Source organism: Lynx canadensis, chromosome D3 (assembly GCF_007474595.2).
Source record: "Lynx canadensis isolate LIC74 chromosome D3, mLynCan4.pri.v2, whole genome shotgun sequence".
Classification (NCBI taxonomy): Eukaryota; Metazoa; Chordata; class Mammalia; order Carnivora; family Felidae; genus Lynx; species Lynx canadensis.
In genome coordinates this window covers 82299294-82321568 of record NC_044314.2, presented here as the reverse complement: position 1 = coordinate 82321568, position 22275 = coordinate 82299294, and the positions used below count along the sequence as shown (strand labels likewise).

The 22275-nt window shown below is 53.9% G+C and overlaps 1 protein-coding gene across 3 annotated transcripts in view; it reads right to left on the bottom strand.

The window, feature by feature from the left end:
* TBX5 (T-box transcription factor 5) overlaps positions 1-22275 on the bottom strand; it is a 47964-nt gene that overhangs the window by 25466 nt on the left and 223 nt on the right. Inside the window, exons 1-7 of one of the 3 annotated variants that reach the window (XM_030337026.1) lie at positions 20014-20059; positions 18139-18323; positions 16383-16477; positions 14081-14200; positions 13144-13291; positions 9463-9615; positions 1709-1800 (exon numbers count right to left, since the gene is read on the bottom strand). In XM_030337026.1, the coding sequence (XP_030192886.1) occupies positions 1709-1800; positions 9463-9615; positions 13144-13291; positions 14081-14200; positions 16383-16477; positions 18139-18285 (755 nt within the window). In that variant the 5' untranslated portion in view covers positions 18286-18323; positions 20014-20059. Of the gene's footprint in view, positions 1-1708; positions 1801-9462; positions 9616-13143; positions 13292-14080; positions 14201-16382; positions 16478-18138; positions 18955-20013; positions 20060-22275 lie in introns of those variants that run through there. The other 2 variants (XM_030337027.2, XM_030337029.2) reach the window with 2 other exon arrangements.

Here is a 22275-nt window from a genome sequence, read left to right as displayed (position 1 = left end):
GACCTCATCCTGAGGGCATCAGGAAGCCTGGGAGTGTTCTAGGCTGTGGAGTAACCTCGTCTGATTCGTGTTTTACACAGATGTCTTTGGCAGCTGCCTGGAGAATGTCCTAGAAGGGTCTAAACAACTCAGGAGGCTGTGGCTGCTGGAACCGAGAGCCTGGCAGGAGAAAGGGGGGGTGGATTTGGACACATGTTAAGAAGGCTGCATCGACGGGACCCGGTGACTGGGTGCGTGTGAGGGGGTGATTTGCAACACCTTCAGTCCATCATCCCATCTGCTCTTGACTTTGCGGGAAGGAGGGAAGATGTGAGGGAAGAACCCTTGGTGTGCAGGCCGGAGCGGGGTGGCTCGCATCCAGTCCCTACCTGCACGGCCCAGAGCCTCACCCGCAGGCCTGAGGTGAGACTCCATCAAAGGCTACCACGCCTTAAAGGAAGCCAACAGGATGGCAAGGGAGTGTGGTCGCCGTGCAAATGACAGCTTGGCGCTGTGAGCCCAGGGCCACAAACAGGTTGACCCCTCCCAGCCTTATGAGGTGCTTACTGTCAACTTTTCCGCTGACCGTGGACTTCACCCAACTCCAATTTCCAAAATGCAGACACTCGACGCCAACGTTTTCTAACAATTTAAGAACTGGGTTCTCTTAGCCACAACCACAAAAAAATCTCACTACCCCCGCGATCGGGAAGGACCCCAACGATAAACGCAGAAGCACATCCAGCGAGGCGGGCGTGTGCGCATCTGAAGGTATCAGTGTTACTCACTTTTTAAAAGCGTGCAAAATCACAGCAGGTGACCCCACCAGCTAAACACGGTTTCCGTGGCACGTATTTCCAAACGCCTGTTAAAACCCCAGCGCTGCGGGTTTTCCCTCTCCCTTTCTTAGATCCCTTCTGTTTCTTTGAATGGGTTTGTCTGTCCATCTGCCTGACTCACCCTTCTCGTGTCTTCCAGAGAGGATAAGGAAAAACTTCCTAAATGACCTCATTTTATTTTGAAACACTAAACCCACCAGAAGGGGTGCGGCGGGGGGGGGGGGGGGGGGGGGGGGGGACAGAATCCCCTTCCTGGTCAAAGGAATCAAGATGTATTTCTAATTCTCTCGCCATATGGTAAGTTATTTTGGAAGCGTATCATGAGGTAAGAGAACGTTTGAGAAACTTGGCAAGGCTTGTACAACCCTTTCAAATCAGACCAAATTCCCACTATGTACATTTGCTATAGCCCCTTCTATTCATCATATCAGCGACCGTGACCACAGGATATGTAAAAATACCGAGCAATTTTTATCACCAGCTTCCAATCCCCCCAGTGCCCCGGACCACCACATGGTGTCAGGTTTGTCTGTATTTCACCCCCAGGAAATCAAGTCATTAACTTCCCTTTCATTTACGGAGAGCTGTTGCCAAAAAGAAAATCATTCATCGGCTGTGACTTATGGGAAGAAAGAGAAAGGACTGACTTCACGGGAAGGTAGGCGACAGCAAAGAAAGAGGGGAGAGAAAGTTCTCGCTTTTGTCCCCCCCCCCCTCCCCAGGGCAGATGGAGAACATCAAGTTCCCTCGTGCCTCCTCCCCGTCCTGCCCCCCAAGGGGGCACACGCCCCTCCCCCCAGGCTGTCCCATCCTTTAAGGTTTAGGCCGTGGGTGGCCGCTTCTCCCTTTTCTCGGTGGGGACAAAGGAGCCCAGAATTCCAGCTTCTTACCTTTGCATTCTTGACATTCTGTGTAGGTCCATGTCGTCACTGCCCCGGAATCCTTTGGCGAAGGGATTATTCTCAATCTTTAATTGGGTGATCTGAAGGAAGGAGAGGGAGAGAGGGAGGGAGGGAGAAACTTGGGTTTTCACTTGATGGCTGGAAACGCAGCCTCTGGCAACCAAAGGCAGCAAATTAAGCCAGTCACGTCAACGGAACCCACCACTTCATTCGAGAGGAGGCTTTGAAAAATGTCCTAGATCAGACCGCTTGGAAAAGGGGAAAAAACCTGGTTTCGGTTTGCCCATTAAGTGGAGTCATACCCCGCATCACTCCAGCTGCGTTTGGTTTTTAATCCTGCCATGTTGTGCCGCACACACGATCTAGGCCCCCGACACTCGGTGCGCCGACCCCCCCCCCCCAGCCTGGAAAGTTCTGCGCGTTGACACGGTGTCGCTCCCCCCCCCCCCGCAGCGTGGCGATCGCCGTTTGGAAAAACTCGACTGCTTCCAAAATTCTGCTCTGCCTCATGCCGGGTTCATTCAGCTTCACAGACAAGGGTTATAGCCAGCCCAGGTAGAAGACGGTGTCTAATTAAATCAATACCAAAACACAGAAATGGTAACATACATGATACCTGTCAGACCGCTCCAAACCCCTTCAATCTTCTAGACAAAGAAGCGTGATCCCTGTTCTTGGAAATTTCGGTTGTAATGTACAATACTCAGTAACAGAACAGGGGAAACAGGAAACAGTCCAACCGTATGGACTTTGCTAGAAGTATTTCCTAAAAGCTGTGTGTGAATCGCATGTTTATGCATCAAATCACTTTTTTTTAAAAGGATTCTTTTTTTATGTGTATGTGTTTACTTTTTAAAAAATGTTTTGATTTGTTTTTGAGATAGACAGAGTGCGAGCAGGAGAGGGAGACACAGAATCCGAAGCAGGCTCCAGGCTCTGAGCTGTCAGCGCAGAGCCCAAAGCAGGGTTCGAACCCAAGAACCGCGAGATCATGACCTGAGCCAAAATCAGATGCTTAACTGAGGCACCCATGCGCCCCTATGTTTACTTTTGAGAGTGAGAGAGAGAGAGAGCAGGAGCGGGGAGGGGCAGAGAGAGAGGGAGACACGGAATCCGAAGCAGTCTCCTGGCTCTGAGCTGTCAGCACAGAGCCCGACGCGGGGCTCGAACTCAGGAACTGTGAGATCATGACCTGAGCTGAAGTCGGACGCTCAACCGACTGAGCCACCCAGGCGCCCTCATCAAATCACCGTTACAGCCAGCAGGGCAGATTCAGTGACACTAGCTTCACCTTCATTATCATGATTGTACCCTATCTATACGGCACTCCAGTCTGCTTAGTATCGTGATCTCAGTCAAAGCCCTTCTGGTTTACGTTTATTTCATACATGTAACCTTCTCTACGCATCAAACCAGAATCACCAGCTATTCAATAAGAGGAAAACTATTATATCAAATTCTCTCTGCTGGCACCCACAGAAAGTTCTAAATCCAAGGCCCGCCCTCACTTTGTTGCGAGGGGAGACGAGGCACTTTTCGAGACGAACTTACGCAAATTGGTTCTGCACTCTCTCCCTGATAGATGAACGGAAAGATAATCAAAGCGAGAACACTTTTCTCTTTGTGGTCACATCATGTGCCAAGTACACACGAAAAACACCTCATCTACCCCCCGTAGTAGCTCTGCAGACTTTGAGAAACCGAGCACGTTTCTTTGAGAGACCAGGAGTAATTAGCGAATGCACCCATAATTCATCCGTGGCACATCCGGGGGGGGGGGGGGGCAGGCATTCTGGTATGTTCTGTTTTCCAGAAGAGATGGCTTTGTAAGGCTTCCTTCCCACCCCAAGACTCTATAATGAGCATGAAATTACTACATTGTGTATGTGTACATGTGTGTGCGTTTGCAATGAAAAAAAAAAACATATAAAATTAACGTTTTTAAGATCTGGTGTATGAATCCAACCATAGGACATTTTAGAAAGGCAAAGGTCAATGGTGGCCAGAAGTTGTGTGGGGAGGGACGGATGAAAAGGCAGAGCCCAGAGGACATTTAGTGAAACTATTCTGTGTGATACTTAACGGCGGACACACGTCCTCATATGTTTGTCCAAACCCACAGGATGTACGACACCACAAATGAACCCTAAATTAGACTCCGGGTGATAACGATGTGTCAATGTGCATTCATCGATTGTAATAATGTCTCACTCTGGTGGGGGATGTTGATGGTGAGGGAGCCTTTGGGAAGGGTGGGGGGCAAGGGGTCTATGGGAACTCTCTGTACTTTCCACTTAACTTTGCTGTAAACCTAAAACTTCTCTTATAAAAACAAAATCTATTTTAAAACTTTTAAAGTAGGTGTGGGTATTTATGTGTATACACATTCCTTCCCCCCTCATTTCTTTTTTTTTTAAACCATGCCCATTCCTACAACTTCCTGATCTTGACTTGACTCTTCAGAACGAGTAGAAAAGTCTATAAAATCTCTTAGGAAAACAGTCTTTAACATGTGCACTCCCGAAGCCACTTCTGTTTTGGAGTCCAAAGACCCATCCCCTCCTGGAGCTTTTTTTTCCCCACTCAGGCTTTGTCACAATAAAATGCAACCCAACTGACCATAAATCATGTTTTTGTTTTTGTTTTTTAAAGGAGGGGGAGAGATTCTCGATATGCTAAGTAAATATTCGATCATTTAAGAGGGAGGGAGGGAATCCTTACTGCACTCCACGCCCCCAATCCCCCCCCCCTTCAAGTGACTGAAGCCAGTCTCTGGAAATATTGAAGACAGTCAGGGTGTGGTATCGGGGCTGAATTAATGCCTGGTCCATGATGTCACTGTTCCTCCAAGCGCTCAGGACAAACAATTATTATGCAGGGGCGGGGGGAGGGGGGGAGGAAGTCTTTTATCAGCAAAAATCTTTTTCCCTGACACCACTCCTTACCAAAAGGTTTACTGCTTACCTACTTTTTGCGCTTCCAAAAGTATGATCGCATAGGACAAACACAATCTGCTACACGTACCCCTAGGTAGGTTGATCTTACACACATCTGGCTTTGTAGACTGAGTCCAGACGCCCGTAGGTTATTAAGAATTATCACCCTGGAGAAACGTTAACCTACAAGCTTAGCTAAAGGTGGCAAAGTCCGCCTTGTTCCGTATAACCGCCTCTAGGATACGTCCTTCCTGACACACCGCCGTGTGCTGTCGCTCGCTCACTCACGGGCACACAGGCTGATAGAGTCAGACGTCTGAGTTCCACTAAAAAGGCTCCACTGAAACTGACTTCCCTCCAAAGTCAGCATAAAACCGGATATCCGGGGGAGGGGGGGGCGGTGGGGAAAAAAAAACAAATATAAATGCCAGCTCGGACCAGTGAGACAGAGGTTGTAAAAATTAATGAGAATAATTGTTGGGAATTCTTGCTTTTGAAAAAAAAAAAAAAAAAAAAAAACACCCTCGCGAGGGCCAAAAATCTTAATTATGTCTCTCTATTAGGGGTTCATTTCCTGGTCCCAACCAGAAAGCTCGTACCTCATAAATACAGGCTCCTTACACAATGATTTAAGCAGGAAGAAAAAATGCCTCTTAATGGCGAGGTAAGTTAATATCGGGGGGACGGCCGCTTGCAAACACAGCCATTGTTGCGCGAGCAGAGAAATGAAATGCCCACGTGACCTTTTTTTAACACCTAAATATTTCTAGGGATCGCTCTGGACGCTGCTGACAGCTTCAGTGAAAACCTTACAAAAACGTGTTTCACAGAGCAAACGTCGTTCTGGACGAGTCGAGTTTTTAAATATCTTTTCCAAGCTGTCAACCATCTGGGGAAATAACTCCCAAATCCAGCTTGGGGATCACAGCTGGGCTGAGGAAATACGTCGTGTCATTAGGAGCCCGGCGGCGTGCGGGTGCGTGACTGCAGCCCAATGCGTGAACCCTGCCACGCACCTGACTCCGCCTGGTACCCGCATCCAAGCAGAGAGAGGGCATCGTGAAGGCACCGGGCCCTTGACACCAAAAATCAGCGGCTCGTCAGTGTCCCGAACTGTCCTGGCGATTTAATCACGCGGATGGCTTTTTTTTCCTTGCTCATTTTTCCAAAGCATAATGTGGGGCAAAGAGCCCTTGAATGGATGGCATGTTCGGGGAACGAACCGACTCCACCACAAAGACTAATGTTTGTAGCTGTTGTGCAACCACAGTAAGAGGAACTTCTTTAAAATCTCAGTTTTTCGGAACCCAACGCAGCCAGGGCAGGGCAAAGGGTTTCCGAGCGTGTGTTCTGGAAGGAGCTGCCCTGTTGCAAACGGATCGGTTGAGCGGTAAGTCAGTGACTTCATCACTAACCGTGCTTACTCTTTGCCAGGCTCAGCACTACGAATTTTCCGAGGATTATCTCGTTTGGTCCTCACAGTGATAAAAACAATGCTTGTGTTATCCCCATTGTACAGAGGAGGAAAACTGAGTCCAGGAACTATGCCCAATCGAATGGACTTCAACCCAGGCAGCCCGCCTCCAGAGTCCCACCTTAACCTTATGCAACGATGAGCAGAAGCTCAGGTGGCTCCTGCCCAAGAGGTCTCAACACCTCGCCCAGGTGGGACCATAAGGGAACAAGACAGAGTCCACAAACCACACACAAGTTGGCCCTCTTAGTCAAGTCACGCGTCATACATCCACGCAGGGAACGTCTGGAGGGGCCCTGGACTGGACTGGAAAAATGTACTGCTTTAGACTACCTCCTGATAAAAATGAGTGCCTTTGGTACTTTACCGCTAAAAAGTGGGGGAAACCTCATATGGAGAGAGTGACTGCAAGTTCTCTCCTATGGAATCCCTCTTCTGGATGTCAGGTGGGCTCAAAAACCTTTATGGCCCAACCAATTAAAAAAAAAAAACCCAGGGGCACCTGAGTGGCTCAGCCGGTTAACTGTCCAGCTCTTCATCTCGGTTCAGGTCATGATCTCACGGTTTCACGAGTTCCAGCCCCACATGGGGCTCTGTGCTGACAGGGTGGGGCCTGCCTGGGATTCTCTCTCCTCTCTCTCTGCCCCTCTCCCACTCATGCTGTGCCCCCCGCTCCCAAAGTTAATAAACGTTTAAAAAAAATTTTTTTTAAATTCCCACATGTGAACCCTATCCATCCAGATTCATATCTGGAGACACACATTTTTAGACCCATGAGCATTTAGATACACAATCCCCTAGATTGTGCTCAAACCTCACAAAGTACACACCCCGTTGGGCAGACACTCCTTCAAGCGCACGGATCACTAAATATATTCACTGGGGAAGATACCTTTTTAAAAACAGAAATCTGGAAAAAAAAAATTGGGGGGGGGCGCCTGGGTGGCTCAGTCGTTTCAGCATCCAACTCTTGGTTTCGGCTTGGGTCGTCATCTCAGTTGGTGAATTTGAGCCCCGCATCGCACCGTCAGCACAGAGCATGGTTGGGATTCTCTCTCTCTCTCCCTCTCTCTCTCTGCCCCTCCTCTCCTCATGCTCTCTCTCCTTCTCTCAATATAAATGAACAGACTTAAAAAAAAAAAAAAAGAAAAGAAAAGAAAGAAAGAAATAACAGAAACCTGAGCGTGTCAGGTAGATTCACAAGAGGTCGCGATGATAGTCTTGTGGGTATAACATACCTGTCAAATTGGCCAAACTGTATGCTTCACATATCGCAGTTTATTGTTGGACGGTTATGCCTCAATAAAGCAAAGAAAGAGACGGAAAGAAGGACAAAGACAAGAGTGTGCTCATGTTCCCCAGATCTAGCCAGGCTGGATGGGCCCTAAGATCCTAACTACGCAGAGCTTAGGGATCTCCCCCACAGGATCTACTCTCCAGCAGGGTGAGCCTAACACTTCCTGTCCTTTCTGTAGGAGCCTATGCTTTCTTAGAGGAAAAAAAGAAAGAAAAGAAAAGAAGATCTGATACATGTTTGGACCCTCTGTCAGGTGTGTGTGTGTGTGTGTGTGTGTATGTGTGTGTAGATACGTATGTGTAATACATGGCTGTATGTGCATATGTATGAGAGGGAGGGAGGGAGGGAGGGAGGGAGGGAGGGAGGGAGGGAGACTGAACGTCCTTGCTACTATTTTTTCCAATTTTTTTCCCCTGTGACTGTCACCGCAAAGTTAAACATAGATTGACAGCAGCCATAGAGGAAACAGGTTTCTAACAGCCAGACTCAAATTAGCCTGAAACAGTTTTGCAATTTTCAGGGTATTTGGCCTTAATGTTTTTGCTCTTGCTGGTTTGACGAGTCGGGGCTTGGATCCCAGAAAAAAATCCTTCTTCCCCTTTAAAAAGTCATTGCACTTTGGGGAGAGTGAGTTTTCTTTCTGGAGGGAAGCTCTCTCAAGACCTGGGGCCCCAAGGCAGGCCTTGTGGTCTAGGAGGGACCATCCATCACAGCTTGGCCTGGTGACTGACAATCTGAATTTGGAGATTACTATCTTGTAAGTGCCTTGGCTTCACTGGGGCGGGTGGGGGGACACTTTCTGACACCCGGCACGTACTGGACTGACCTTCCCGGGGTGACCGGAGGCTTTAGGGTGCTAAACCCACCCTTCACCCTGCCCTGTCCTCTCCCACCTCTTCCCAGTCCCTGTAACTTCCTGCCACCCTTGCTGGCAAGTGGGGACAGGAGCTGTGGAGAGGGAGGACATTACCATGCCCCCATCTACTATCTCCTCGTGTTGCCCCAGTGACCTGCCTTCACGGATCCCCTATGGGACCTGCTAATTTCCCCTTTGCCAGTCCTCCAATTCAAACCACTACTTAATGCTAACAACCTGCACCCCCACGGTGCCTCCCCCCCCCACCAGATTCTATGTCTTTTCGTATGTAGGTTTAAGAATCATTCAGTCCTGCCCTCCGGCCAATAAAATGAATCCAGAGGCACTCAAGTGTCTAAAGAACAGAAATAAGTCAAGACGAGCCCTTTCCCCTGGGAGAGAATAAAAGATACTCCCCCAACCTGCGGTTATGGGGTGCCCTGTTCACCTATCATTGTCCAGCTTGGAAATACCCGAATCGGGGCCTGGATTTTGAACAGCGTGGGGTCTGTCGTTGACAGGACCCATGTGCACCCTTCCCTGTCTACACCACGCTGCAGCCGGCTTCCTGAAAACAAGGTGTCCCTCCCCTCCCCAAGCGGTGGTTGTGCAGGGTCTTGTCTAACTAGAGAAGGCATCTTGCAAACCCAAGCCCAAGGCTTCTGGGAACTTTGTCCCAGTTCAAGTTGAAATGCATCCAAAAGACAGACTGGAGGAGAGACCCCCAACCCTCCCCCACCACCAAAAAAAAAAGCTCCATGAAGGGTACCACCGGGCTCCCACCCAAGAGCAGGGAGCCACGTACGAAAGTGACCTTTCTCCTCGGTGATCACTTCATGAGTCCAGACAGATGCTTTCTTGTTGCATTTGGACGCATGGGCACCTGCAGTTTGATAAACTTGTGTCTGATGGTGTGTGCATGTGTGTGTGTGTGTGTGTGTGTGTGTGTCTATGTGTGAGAGGGACACACAGAGACAGAGACAGAGAGAGTGATACAAAACACGTGAACATAGTACAAACAGCTGCAGTCCTCGATCTGTAGCTTTGTCCCGCCTCAGCCCGCAGCGAGGGAACGAAGAATCCCTTAAAGTCTAAAGGTTCCAGCACGAGACCCCTGCACAATTGTTTTCATGCAAACGAACAGACAGTCCCAGAGCTAGCTCCCAGGTTTCAGCTTACCTTGTGGTTCTGGTAGGAAGTCACCGCAATAAAGGCGGTCTCAGGAAAGACGTGGGTGCAGAACGCAGTATTTTTTGAGCCAAATCCATTATTTTCATCTGCTTTCACGATGTGTAATCTGGGCTGGTATTTGTGCATGGAATTTAGAATAATCTAAAAATCATAAAGAAAATGAAATTGTAAGAACAATCAAAACCCCTTTGTTTCCAGATAAAACCCCACTTTCCACCCCTAAAATTCGCCTCCTTATACGGGCTCTCAAAAAAAAAAAAAAATGTCTGATTTTTTCCCTCCTGTTTTGAAAAGGGGCCAGTGATTTCATTAAAAAGAAACATTTCAAAAATGACAATTTCCAACCAAAAAAGCCCGGGTAATATTCCAGGAATCTACCCAAAGCACACACGGCAGTAAATCAGAATTCTTAATAAAGTTTGCTTAATAAATTAACTCCTGCATAAGGTACTTCCCCCCCCCCCCCCCCCCCACCCACCCAAATGGGAGGAAAGCAAGTCAGGAGCAGGAAACTTGTGCCTGGAGTTGGGGCGGGGGTGGGGGGAGATGTCTAAGCATCAATTTTGGAGCGAAAGGAGAGAAGACACAAACAAACAAACATCCTCCGCCCTGCCCCACCCCCCATAAACCTGCGAGAGATGGAAAAAGAAGAGACCAAGAGTTCGCAGAACTGGAATAAAAATCACCTTTTGTTTGCAGACTGTGCAAAGGAGCGTCAATGAAAAAAAAAAGAGGATAATGGAACTGGGGGTGGGGGACCTCCACGGATGGCGAGATGGGGGGGAGGAAGCATCTCCTTGTCACCCCCCCCCCATCTCACCCCCAGCAGAGGAGGGCCTGCTTCCTTCCAGGTTCCCTTTCTATAAGGTCAGCAACATTTCAGGATCCATGAGCCTGATCTCCAGATTTGGCGGGACACAGAACGGCTCCATCTGCCTTTTGGGGGGAATGCGCTCTTTCTCCTTCCTTTCTGCCTTCTGCGTGTTTGGGGAACGCCTCCGGGGGGTGGCGGGGCAGACAGGGTCTTACCGCGGTAGCCTGAATCCAGCTACTATAGTCAGTATGGGGTTGGGGGGGGGGGGGCTCTGCTGGAACAGGGCTATTCCTAGGAGATGAGCATCTTTACTTGGAAAACCGGCCTGGCTGCTTTGAGGACGCCGGGTTTTTGATGATTTCGGGAGGCTGTGAAAGCCAACACGCATCAGGACGCTCCGAGAGAAACCCGCCGAACCGGCCAATCGCCGCGCTCAACGGGCAGGATGGAACTCGGGCCTGCTTTCTCCCCAGGACAGCCAACTGGAGCGGCCGGAGGCTGTCCCGGTGTCTTGGATTATTTGCGTTGATGACCCTGGGGCAGGGTCCTTGGGCCAACCCTTGAGACCCGCCCGGAGGAGGGGGAGGGGAAGCGGAGAAGGGGCGCGAACCCGGGGCCCCGCGGCTCCCCGACCCCGGGCCGCGCGGCTCTAATCTCCGGCCCGCCGCGGTCCGGCCGCCTCCCTGGCCGATAGCGACGCCGGGCTGGGGCGGCGTGGCGACAGAGAGACGCAGCGGGGCCCCGCGCGCCGCCGCAGCCCCCGGCAAGCGCGGCCATCGTCCCGGCTTAGCCAAATTGCTTTGACGGCCGGGGACAGTGTCGAGACATCAGCGCGAGGGCGATCTAATGACTCCTAATTTCATTAGGGCGGCTCTGGACCCCAAGTCCTGAGTTGGGGGGTGGGGGAGGGCTGCGAAGGGCAGTCCAGGGCAGCCCCGAGCACCCTCCCTCTTCGGTGCCCTCGGGAGGACCAGAAACGCTCCAGGGTGCGGGAGCCTGGCTGCGGGGCTGCGAGCCTTCCCCGGGCGCCCAGCCCATCGCGCCCACAGAAGGCACCGCAGGGGAAAAGCTAGGCGCCCACGTGGGGCCGGAGCACGGTCCCCGCAGCCGCGCACCAGGGTTCCACGGAGACCCCCCACAAAAGGGTCCCCCGCACCCAGCCCGCGGGAGGCCACCAGCCAGGCGGGAGTGGCACGCGGGACGCTTACAAAACCGTCCCGCTTCTCCCCAGCGCTTAAGCTAAAGTCTCGGTCCGGTGCCCGCAGGTGCGCGTCACCCTGGCCAGCTGACCGCCCACGCACGCTTGACGGCATTTCTGTGCAGTGCACGCTCCGGCCTACGGGCCGCTGCGGGCAAACTGCCTGGTTGAAACGGAAAGGAGGCCGGGCGTTTTGTCTAGAGACGCCCCTCTGCACCCCCTGCTCCTTCCCACCGCACAGGAAGGGAATGGGCCTGCCTTCTCTCTTCTCCAGGGGCCAGCGGCCAGCAGCCAGACGGCCAAGCACTCAATGTCCCCTCCCCACCCCAGACCCTGGGGGCTCAGTGTTTTAGCCCTAAGGCCCCACGGGACCAGAGTCTCCCATTTGGACCTTCCCAAATCGTCTCCCCTCTGGATCAAATCCTTGCAAACCCAGCTCCCTCAACTGGGCACCATGTGTTTGTTGATTTTCCCTAAAGAGACCACATGGCAGGACAGAGACCACCCTTGGAATTAGACCAAGCCTCAGATCTCTGCTCCCACATACAAGCTGCATGACCTTGGGCAACTCCCCTCCCATATTTCTGTCCTCGTTTCTAGGCTGCCATGAGGGTCAAGTGTCCTAAGACCAAGCAGCCCACTTTATGGTGGAATCAGCAAGCTAAGGGTTTTGAACACTGAATCCGGAGACCGTGTTCTGTCTTGGTGATTAATTATTGCCAATGAAAAGACCAAGAGACATTTCCCCCCAAATCAGCGTTTTGTTCTTCATTTGCTTTTCGTTGGTGAAGAGAAATCTACTCAAAGCTAGAGAATCCACTAAAAGCTACACAATTCTCTTGGAAGGTGGGGAGGGGGACAGCACATGCCATGTCCTGCATGCAGACTCAGGGGGTTCACCAAGGCTGCTCTCTCCAACCAGACTCCAGGTCTAGAACCCTGGTCTAAGTGTGCCTGCTGCGGGAATTGGTGCCCAGCCCATCCTGGGAACTGGGGGTGAGGAAGGCTAGAAGTCGGGGGGAAAACATAAACCCTAAAGTATCAGCTAAAAGGGATATCAGGGTTGGTCTCTGGCAGCTTGGCTTCCCCATCCGTAAAAGAGGGAGCAGGTGGCCTGGGGTCTCCCTCTCAGCCAGAATGTCTCAATAATAAGGCAAGATCTGGAAGCGAGTAGGGAAGGTATCTATGGCTCCCACCACGGTCCAGCCTTTGGGCAGCGGGTGCTTCGTACCCACTGGGCTAGAAGGACCGTGTTTTCTGAAGATCTGAAACGCAGCCGCCACCCCTAATCATAGATGGGACTGGGGGCCAGGCCAGGGGTGCGCGCTTCCCTCTCCCCAAGAGCCCGGTTCCCCAGTTCCCCGGGAAAGGTGGCCCCAGAGCATGGGACAGCAGACCACAGAGAGGACCGCACAGGAGAGAGGTGGAGCCAGAGGGGAAGAAGGTGAGAGAAATCAGAGGAAAAGGAAGAGAAGGGAAGGCCCGAGCCTGGAGGAAAAGACTCAGGCGGGTGGAGTGGAACAAGGAAAGGAGAGGCTGGAAGTGTGACGAGGCAAGAAGAGAGAGAAACCCTGGGAGGAGAGAAGCGGGGACAAGAGAGACAGACAGAGAGAGACTGGGAGCAGGGGTGGACCTGAGGAGCCCTCCTGGTACTTACGTGCCCGAATGGGTCCAGGTGGTTGTTGGTGAGCTTGAGTTTCTGGAAGGAGACCAGCTGCCGCATCCAGTGTGCCCCAGTGGCCGGCGAGTCTGGGTGCACGTAAAGGCGGCCCGGCATAGCGGGCTCTGCTTTGCCCGTCACAGACCTAGACCGAGATGGGGCGGAAACCCACCCAGACTTAGCGCCCCGTGGTGCTGGCGAGGGCAGCTGACTAAGAACGATCTGGAAATGTCCTGACCCTCCCCTGGCATCTACAAGCCCAGGCGCCCAGAACGCCTGCAGCCAGGCGAGCCCCCACCCGTCTCTCTTTTCTTCCACCTCGCTCCTTCCCCTGCACCAGGGGCACCGCAGCCTGGCGGCCCTCAAACAATCGGTGGGTTCTGGAAGCCTCTGGACAAAAAAAAAAAAAAAAAAGTCTAAGAAAAATCCTTGAGGGCTTTCAAACGGGCCTTCCTCTTGGAGCCTCCGTTCGCTGGGCAGCCACGGGGAGCAATCCACCCAAGGAATGGACCTCTCCTCTCTTGCCTGTTTGACTCAAATACCACGGCCCGACTTTGCAATTTCATAAAAAGGCATGTTCAAAGCAGGTAACTCATAAAAAATAACTGTAAATGGTTTTATGCCCCCAGAAATACCTCCAGCGCTTGGAAACAATACCCTTTTGAAAAATCCACAACCCGCGGCTGCAGCAACAGATAACAAGCCCTTTACCTCCCGTGAGCCTCAGTTTTCTTGTCTATAAAATGGGGGCTAAGGGCTGCTGTTTCTTCCTCTCGGGGTGGTCCGGAGGATGCGTGGGGATAGCAGCAAGAGCCTCTAAGGCACAGGAGTTCAGAAGATGTTGCTTCGTTCGGTGCAGGGGAGGGGAGGAGGTTTTTTTCCCCCCCCCCACTTTCCTCCCTGCTCCCCCGCAACTGCCCACGCCGGTGCCTACCATTTATTGTCTGCGAACTTGTATCTGTGGTCATCCGCGGGAACGATGTCCATGAGGAGGATGTATTTCGTTTTGGGGTTAAGGCCCGTCACCTTCACTTTGTAACTGGGAAACATCCGCCTAGGGGAGAAAAGGAGGGAGACCCAGAAAGTCAGAGACAGAGACACAGAGAGAGAGAAAGAGAGAATTAATGCCAACGTTTTAAAGAGCGCGTCCCCACATTTTAACGGAAGAAGCTACAGTTTGAGAAGCGCTCAGGAGAGAAGTGACCCCCGCTCCGCTCCTGCCAAAATCCACTCCGGGTTTCCCTGCGAGTTCTGGGGAGGAGAAAGGCCCAGAGGTGAGCTGGAGGCTGGTGATTATTTGTAACCAGGAGGAAAATAGAAACCTGGAGGCGAGGGCTTCTAGAGAGAACCAGGGCCTCCATTTCTGCTCTTTGTACATGCTCTTTTCAGAGCCAGAGACCTACTTTTTAATCTAGGGGCAGAAGGAGACTTCTTAGGCGAAAAGCTGGCCTCCTCCGTGCAGGCAGGTGCGTTGGCCGCTATGCACCCACATGCGGGCACCGAGGTGGGTGCACACCCGTGGGCACCCGTGTACCTTCTGTCCTGGCTTCGGTCCTCCACCCCCAGCGTAGAGCTCAGCTGGTGACCTTGCCACGAGCCTCCAGCCGACATTTGTTCCTCAATCCCACCACTCCCCCGCCCCCCAACTTCTCCAAGGCACCTGGTGCCCTTCCTGGGAGAGTCTAAGCCCTCCGGCCCTCGGCAAAGAAACTCAAAACCCATCCGGGTTTGGTTTTGGAGACACCGGGGCCTGAACCAGGATGGGCTCAGGGGCAGGCGGGTGCTTCGGGGTCTGCAAGGCTCTGCACCCCCGCTCCCCTCAGCGCGCACGGGCGGGCTCCAGATTCCCAGCCCTCCCGCGGAGGGGGATGGAGCGCTCCCCAGAAAGCCAGAAGGCGGGTTCGAGGCTGGCCGGGGCAGAAGGATGGGCTGCTGGATCCTGGCTCACCCAGGGATGGCAGGAAGGGGTGAGTGAAGGGAGGCCTTGGAGCCGAAGCCTGGTGGTGTTTATCTGCCTGAGCTCCGAGCCTGCAGGCAAGCTCGAGGGAGGCTTCCCAGGCCTTTTATAGTTAAATCCCCTCAGCTCAGGCTGAGGGGGAGAGGGGGCCCGGCCGTGTCTTTCCTTCCAGAGCAGATTGGGAAGAAGAACTCAGTTCTTCAGTGTAAACAGAACGCGCCTCCTGGTTCACTCAGGCCGAGCGGGGGAGCAAACGTTGTTTAATTTCAAATAATAATAAATGTCACTGTTGTCAGTTTATTGCGGGAGGCTCGGGCTGGAGAACCGGGGGCGTCTGGTGAGGCGGCTCCCCCCTCCCCCCCTTCACACACTCGGTGGCCGGCTTCTCGAGCCTGTCCGGGGCGGACTCCGGACTTTCTGCCCTTGGGACACGGAGGGCCCCTGCGGCACCGGGAGGCCTGTGGTGAGGACGTCCCCAGGCCCGGGCTCATGCACACACAGTCGCCCCTGGGATACAGAGTTGCATGACCCTCCAAATAGCTTTCCCCAGAAGTTTAGCATTTCTAGCAAAAAAAAAAAAAAAAAAAAAAAAAAAAAAAAAAAAAACAAAAAACCCTGCGAGCTTTTAAGAGGAACTCTGGGGTGAGTGTCTTGGCCAAACTGCCGTGTTTATCGGTGTCTGTATATATAGAGCCCGGCCGAGCCCCGGTTCAGTTTCAAAGGCTTCTCCCGCTTTCTATAAACAATGAAAGAGGTAGCGAATACATTCAGCGACTCGGAGTTTGGCAATCGGGTGGGACTCTGGAGCCGCTCCAAGGTCAGGGAGGGTGGGACGGAGGGTGGGGGCCAGGAGTCAAGGCTGAGAGCGGGTCTCATCTCCGTGCCGACTCCGCACCTCCCCGGTTCCCCGTTCTCTCTCCCTGCCCGTCCCACTTTCTCCCACGACCAACCCGTCCACTTAGTATGGCCTCCAAAGCTCTGGATTCTTCTCCTATACGAGGTGGGAGAAATGCCCTGCTTCGGAGGTGAATCCAACAGGCGTTTCCTCCACCAGCGATGCAGGTCAATGGAGGAATTCTCCAAGCATCTTTATCCAAAATCGGGTCAAACAAAACACATTCGTTCTCTCTCTCTCTGCTCTGCTCTGCTCTGCTCTAGTCTTTTCTCTGCCCCCGTCTCTCTCTCTCTCGCGTCTCCGAAACCTTTCCTCCTTTGTCTCCCCCACAAGTTGCCCAGGCGCCCCGCACCCCACCCACCCCAGCAGAGGTGGCCAGCTCACCTTCCGGCCTTGGTTATGATCATTTCTGTGCCGACTTCGTGAAATTTCAGCCACAGTTCTCTTTCGTGGAGAAACACCTTGATCCCTTCCATGCCCTAGAGAGAGGAGAGAAAAGTCACACGGACCGGCCCCAGGAGCAGTGGGCCTTCCCTTCCCCCCAGCTGCCCCCCAAACACAGACTTCTCCTTCCCTCCGGAGCCTCTGGGCTCTGAGGCTGAGAACTGCCCCCAGCCAGCCCTGGAGCACCAGCAGCCCTGCCCAGGAATCCCTGTACAAGCTCCGTGTACCTCCCCACGATGCCCTGTTGTCTCCTAACGCCACCAACACAAGGCTAGAGAAAAGTCCCCAACCATCAGGGTCCTCTAGTGTGTCCATGAGAACAGACTTTAAAAAACCAAAACAAAAAAAATAACAAAAAAACTGGGGCCAATCGCAAACCCTTTTAGCCAAGATGCAACTAAAAGACAAAAGCAAAAACAAAAACACTCCACCTCAAAAGGCCCACTCAGAACATTCTCACGTAGCCACCCCCATGGGGTGCAAATAGTGCATATACGCGTGTTGAGTCTCGCGGTGGTGCAAATATGGCCGTAAGAGAAAATGTAAACTTAAAACCGTGTAGATCGTATAAGAGGTTCCCACGGTCCACAAAGTTAATCCTCTGATGCCTCTATTAACAAACCTCCTAGGTTCTCACACCCAACTCCGTTCGCTTCGAGCTGTTTTTTGATTACGGGAGCAGCCGAAACCGGTTAACGTTTCCGCTCTGCAGCTCAAAGTTATTTTACTGAAGCGACGCAGAAAAATTTCTAGACGAAACCTTCGTTTTGCAATAATCCGCAACTCTCTCAATAAGCAGATTTGCTTTTCCGGAAAGAAAATCGAAGTCCCCCAAACCGTGTACCCACTGTGCTCTACGACTATTCACGCATTTTCCTGAGCCGGGAAGGGGAAAAAGGAGAGTCAATGAGGTAGCCAGGAAGGACATCCATGGAAATCCCAAAGAAGGGCTTTAGCTACGTGCAAATATCTCTTCGGACCAAGTCACCCCGTTTTGCACCAACTGACACCTTATTTAAAATTATGGGAGGGCTCCAGGGGCCTCCTTGAGCACCCAGAGTGCTGGGGGGAACGGGGCACAGAGCACACGGCCTAGGAGGCCTCTCCCCCTCTAACTGGGGCCCAGCTTCCATCCAGGGGAGCCTGCGGCTCCCTGCAACCTCTTGGCACGGCCCGGCGCTCCCCTCCACCGGCCAGAGCGAGCCAGCCCTCCAGAGCCCGGCCCAAGACAAACAGTGCAACTCGAGGGTCTGGGCGGCGGCTCGGGGAAGGCGGGCGGAGGCGAAGGCTAAGGAAGATCTGAAGAAGGGTCAAGCCATCGCTCACGCCGGCCTGAAGCAGCCGCTGACCCAGCCCTTAATGAGGTGCTCAGGGCTGAGCCTATACCTAGTGTGGCAGCAAAGGAATGATCTGGGCTATTGTTAGCTGGCCCCAAATAGCCGGATAATGAAGGCTTCTCTATAACAACTTCAATGTATTTGCAAAATCCTCTGGCCATAAAGATTATCGTCACAATAAAGTGGATTGGAATATACTGGAATGGGGGGGGGGGATGCAGGGCATAGGAAAGTGGAATGAGTGGAGATAAAAAGGAAAAGGGGACAATTATGAGCAACGGGCAAGCCACCCTCCTCCCCTCCCCCACAGGAGGGCCTTCGGTTTTTGCAAAGGGCTTCTAGGCTAGCTGTCTTCTTACCTGCTGGGTGAAGGCGGCCTGCGGGGATGACGGAGACTTGTTGGGGGCCCCTAGCGTGCTCTCGGGCTTGGAATCACAGGGTAGATCCTTCGAATCAGGTTCCAGGGGAGTGTGTGCCAGGCCAAAGCCCTCGTCTGCGTCGGCCATGGTGTGCCTGGCGCCCTGTGCCCGAGCAGGGTCCTGCTCTGAGGCCAGGAAACAGAGAGAGAGAGAGAGAGAGAGAGAGAGAGAGAGAGAGAGAGAGAGGTTGGAAGTACAATTCTAGTGACAGGAGGGCGCAGCTGGGCCCCAGTGTCCAGCTTCCAGCACCTCCGTTCTCAGCTGTGGAAGGTCCCGTTATTATTATCGTTGTTATTACTCTATGACCACGCACAACCTCTTGCAAAAGACCCGGGTCAGGCTGAGAGGAGGCGGCGAGGCTCGCATCTCCCCTGCGCAGGCTCCCCCACGATAAGCCAGCTGCCCGTCAAATTTGTCTGGACTTCTGGAAGGGCCAATAAAGATAAGGCCTGGGTATTTTTGGAAGCCATTGGGCACGAACCAAAAACAAAACAAAAACCTAGTGTCCTTTGGAGAACCGTTTTTCTCCGTCAGACTTACAGAAGGACATCACGGCTCTGTGTATTAAAAGTCACAGGAGGCATATTCTCCTGCAGCAGGCAAAACGTCTACAGTAACCCGCCTCTTGCAAAACCAAGAACCTAGAGGGGGAAAGATACGCAGATCAAGAGACCCAGCCCCAAGGAGAATTCGCGTTCATCCTTTATCAGTTACAGGCCTTAAAATGAAAAGTCCCTTAACAGTAAGAGTCCTCCCCTTTCCCCCCACCTTCAGCAACGGTAAAAATTAAAAGTAGCCGAACAGAAAAGGCAGGAGAGCAGCCGCGCAGCAGTGGGGAGGGAGGCGCGCTGCTGGGCGCGGCAGGCCAGCGCTCTGCAGGCCGCCGGGGCTGCGCGATCTCCAGGCTTTCTCGGCTCTCCAGCCCCGGACGGGCATTTTGACGAGCGGCCAGGCCGAGGGGAGTTTCTCCGAGCCTCAGCCGGGCCTGGCTCGCTGGAAATGCAGGCCCAAGCTCGGGCCGAGGAGGACAAAATGGGTCCCGGACAAATCCTGGGCGGCAGACGCTGGATCCAACTCGGAGGTCCGACGCAACGGGGAGAAGGGGCCGGGGTTGCAAGCCCGTAAAGGAACAGCTGCAGAACTGTTCAAGCCCGGGTGAGCCTGCCTCCCCGCTCTGATCGCTTTCCAGTCTCCTCCACGTTTCCAAATAGGGATCTCCTCCCCCCCACACCGGGCTGCACGGGGAAGGGGGCGCCAAGGATGGCGCCCCCCCCAAAGCTTCGCAGCCACTGAAGGGAAAGGCTGGGTCCCACCCAGGTCTGCGGTGGCCGGGAGACCCGGAGTGGGGCCGACGAGGACGGCTCGCGAGGCCCGACTCCCCAGCAGCTTCCCTCACCACACCCTTGGGGCTTGGGCGAGGCCGTGATGGGAGCCCCGCGGCCGGCTGGCAACAAAAGAACGCGGGGCTGGCGTCGCCCACGTGCGCTGCCTTCCGCCGGGGGCCGCCGGGACCGTCCCCTCGCGCGCCCCGGTCGCGGTCGGCGGCAGCTCGGGGCTGGCGGAGGCAAGCTAGATGCGCTGTGACAGAACCAGGCCGCGCGTCCTGCAAACCTCCCCGCCGCTCGCCGGGCCGCGCGCCTCCCCGCCTGGCTCCACGCGCCGGGGAGCTCCGGGCCGCGCCACATCCCCCGCAACGCCGGGCTCGGCGCAGTCCCGGGCGGGGCCGGAGTCCCGCCGCCGTTTCGCGCCTCCCGGAGCCCGCGCGGCCGGCGGGCTCCCTCCCGAGCCTCCCGGGCCATCTGCAGGGACGGTTACCTCGCTCGGTGAAGCCGGTGCATTCACCACATCCCTTCTTGCTCCTAGCAGGGAAGCTGGCGGCGAGGCGGGGGCGCGGGCATGGTGGCTCCGGGTGGGGGGCGGGGGGTGGGGGTCTATGCCGGGGACGGCTCGCCCAGACTAGCGGCTACCGCTGCCTACAAAGGATCGGCCACCGCTGGAGCCTGCCCACCTCCAACACACACCTCCTCCGCTTTGCGCTCGCTCGCTCGCTCGCTCTCCCTAAAGACTTCCAAGTTGTCCGGCGCCAGAAGGGCTCCACGGAACGCAAGCGGCAGCCTCCGGGAGCACCCTCGAGGGAAGAACCTCAGGGCCCCCTGCTCACTTGCACCTCTCGGGAGGGAGAGTTGGGAGACCGGAGGGAGCTGGGAAGTTGGGAATGGCCAAGGTCCTTTCTGAGCGCCGCTTTCAGGGTTAAAGTTCTGGAATCCAAAGAAAAAGGGCCTCTCTCCCTCTCTCTCTCTCTCTCTCTCAGAAATACAAGCCGACTCAGCTGAGCTCAGTGACGTTGGGCTGCCTTGATGCTTACAAAGTACTGAAATTGCCTATCCAACTAGCTCCCATTGCATGCAGTCTGCCTCTGCCTCTTTCCCGCCCCCCCACCCTCTCTCTCTCTCCCTCCCTCCCTCCCTCTCTCTTCCACTCCCTCCCCCAACCACCTTTTCCACTAGATTTCCCGAACACTCAAATCACAGCACTAGTCTCAAACCCAGACCTCGAGATCACCCCTCCTCTCCACCCCCTTCCCAACCTCCATCCATCTCTGCTTCTCTGAGCTCGGCTCGGTGGCTGCAAAAAAATCCTGCACAAATCATCGCAAACCCGGTCGGCTTCTGCCCGGGAAGTAATCTCGGTGACACGGCTGTGCAGAGAACGGAGTCTGAACGCTACGCTGCACACACACACACACACACACACACACACACACACGCCTTGCGCCTCCTCTGAAGCCTGGCCCGCGTTCTCCCTCCAACGCTGACCTCAAGACAGAGCTGCGTGACCCCGCCTGGCCCGGCTGGCCGCCGACGGCCGCCCTGACATCTCTCCCCCTCCCCACTCACCACCCGGGCTCTCAGCGACTCCAGGGTGAAGGCAGGGTGAAGGTGCATTGGGGATGGGGACTGAGATCAAAGATGCCAAGAAATTGCCTGGGGCTCCCACCCCCGGGGCCACCAGACCTCCCGGGCTGGAGATGTACGCGGCAGTACCCAGTTTTATTAAAATAATCAAACAGTCATTGGAGACTGGCTGGGGTTTTCATCTCCACCGGGCCCCTCTCCCTGCCCTCCCCGTCTCTGAAATGTATTATTTTGAGGGTTGAAGAGGTCAATAGAAGCGTAAACACAGCGAGCAGGTCTTAGCCTGAGCAGACCCAGTCTGGAGCACCAACCATTGAGGCTCCGAATAAATGTCAGGGTTCCCTTAGTTTCCCACCCTCGTCTCCTGTACCCCCTCGCCTTATTCTTTTCTGGGGCTCTGGTTCGAGACTTGGGCCTGCAGGCCAAGGTCTGGGGAGAGGCACCGAGAGGGGAGAAATGCCCTGGAGAGATCAGCGGCCATCTGGGTGTAACACATCGTTGCCAGATTACAAAGTGGACTGTCCATCCCTAAAAGTGGGGCTACAAGGGGTTGGGTGGGGGGGGGGGGGGAGAAGGACCAAGCCCAGCATTTGCTACGGTTCTCACTCCGCCTTCCAGGTTTGTTTGCAAACAACCTTTCACCAAGGCGGTTTATTTATTTATAAACACACCCTCACCCTTCCAAAATGTCAGCTCAGAGGACTTTGGGCTTGCTAAGGAGGGGACCCCTGGCCAAAGATGGAAAACAAACGTGGTTTCAGGATGAGCCTAAATCTCCGCATCTCTGGCAAAAGGAAGGGGAAATCTAGAAAGACCTCTCCAATCCCTTTAAATTCTCAGAGATTTGCGGATAAAAGAATTTCCCATAAATAATCCGGAGGCCCCTCCCGGGAGGGCAAATCTGAACTCCCCCAAGTAACTGCCTAGCCAGACTCACTTAGTCGGTGGAGAGCAGTTTGTGCTGGCCACCAAGAGAAACTGGGATTTTGAAACCTCCAAAGGGAATCTGTTCTTGCCAGGTGACACTCCAAGGCAAAATGCAAAGAGTGCATTCTCATTTCCACGGTGAAAAACAGCATCTCTGGGAGGGGGGTTCAGCAGGGCTGAGTTGGGGCGGGAAGGCAGGGGGCCGGAGGCAGGTCAGGTGCTGAGAGAAACCTAC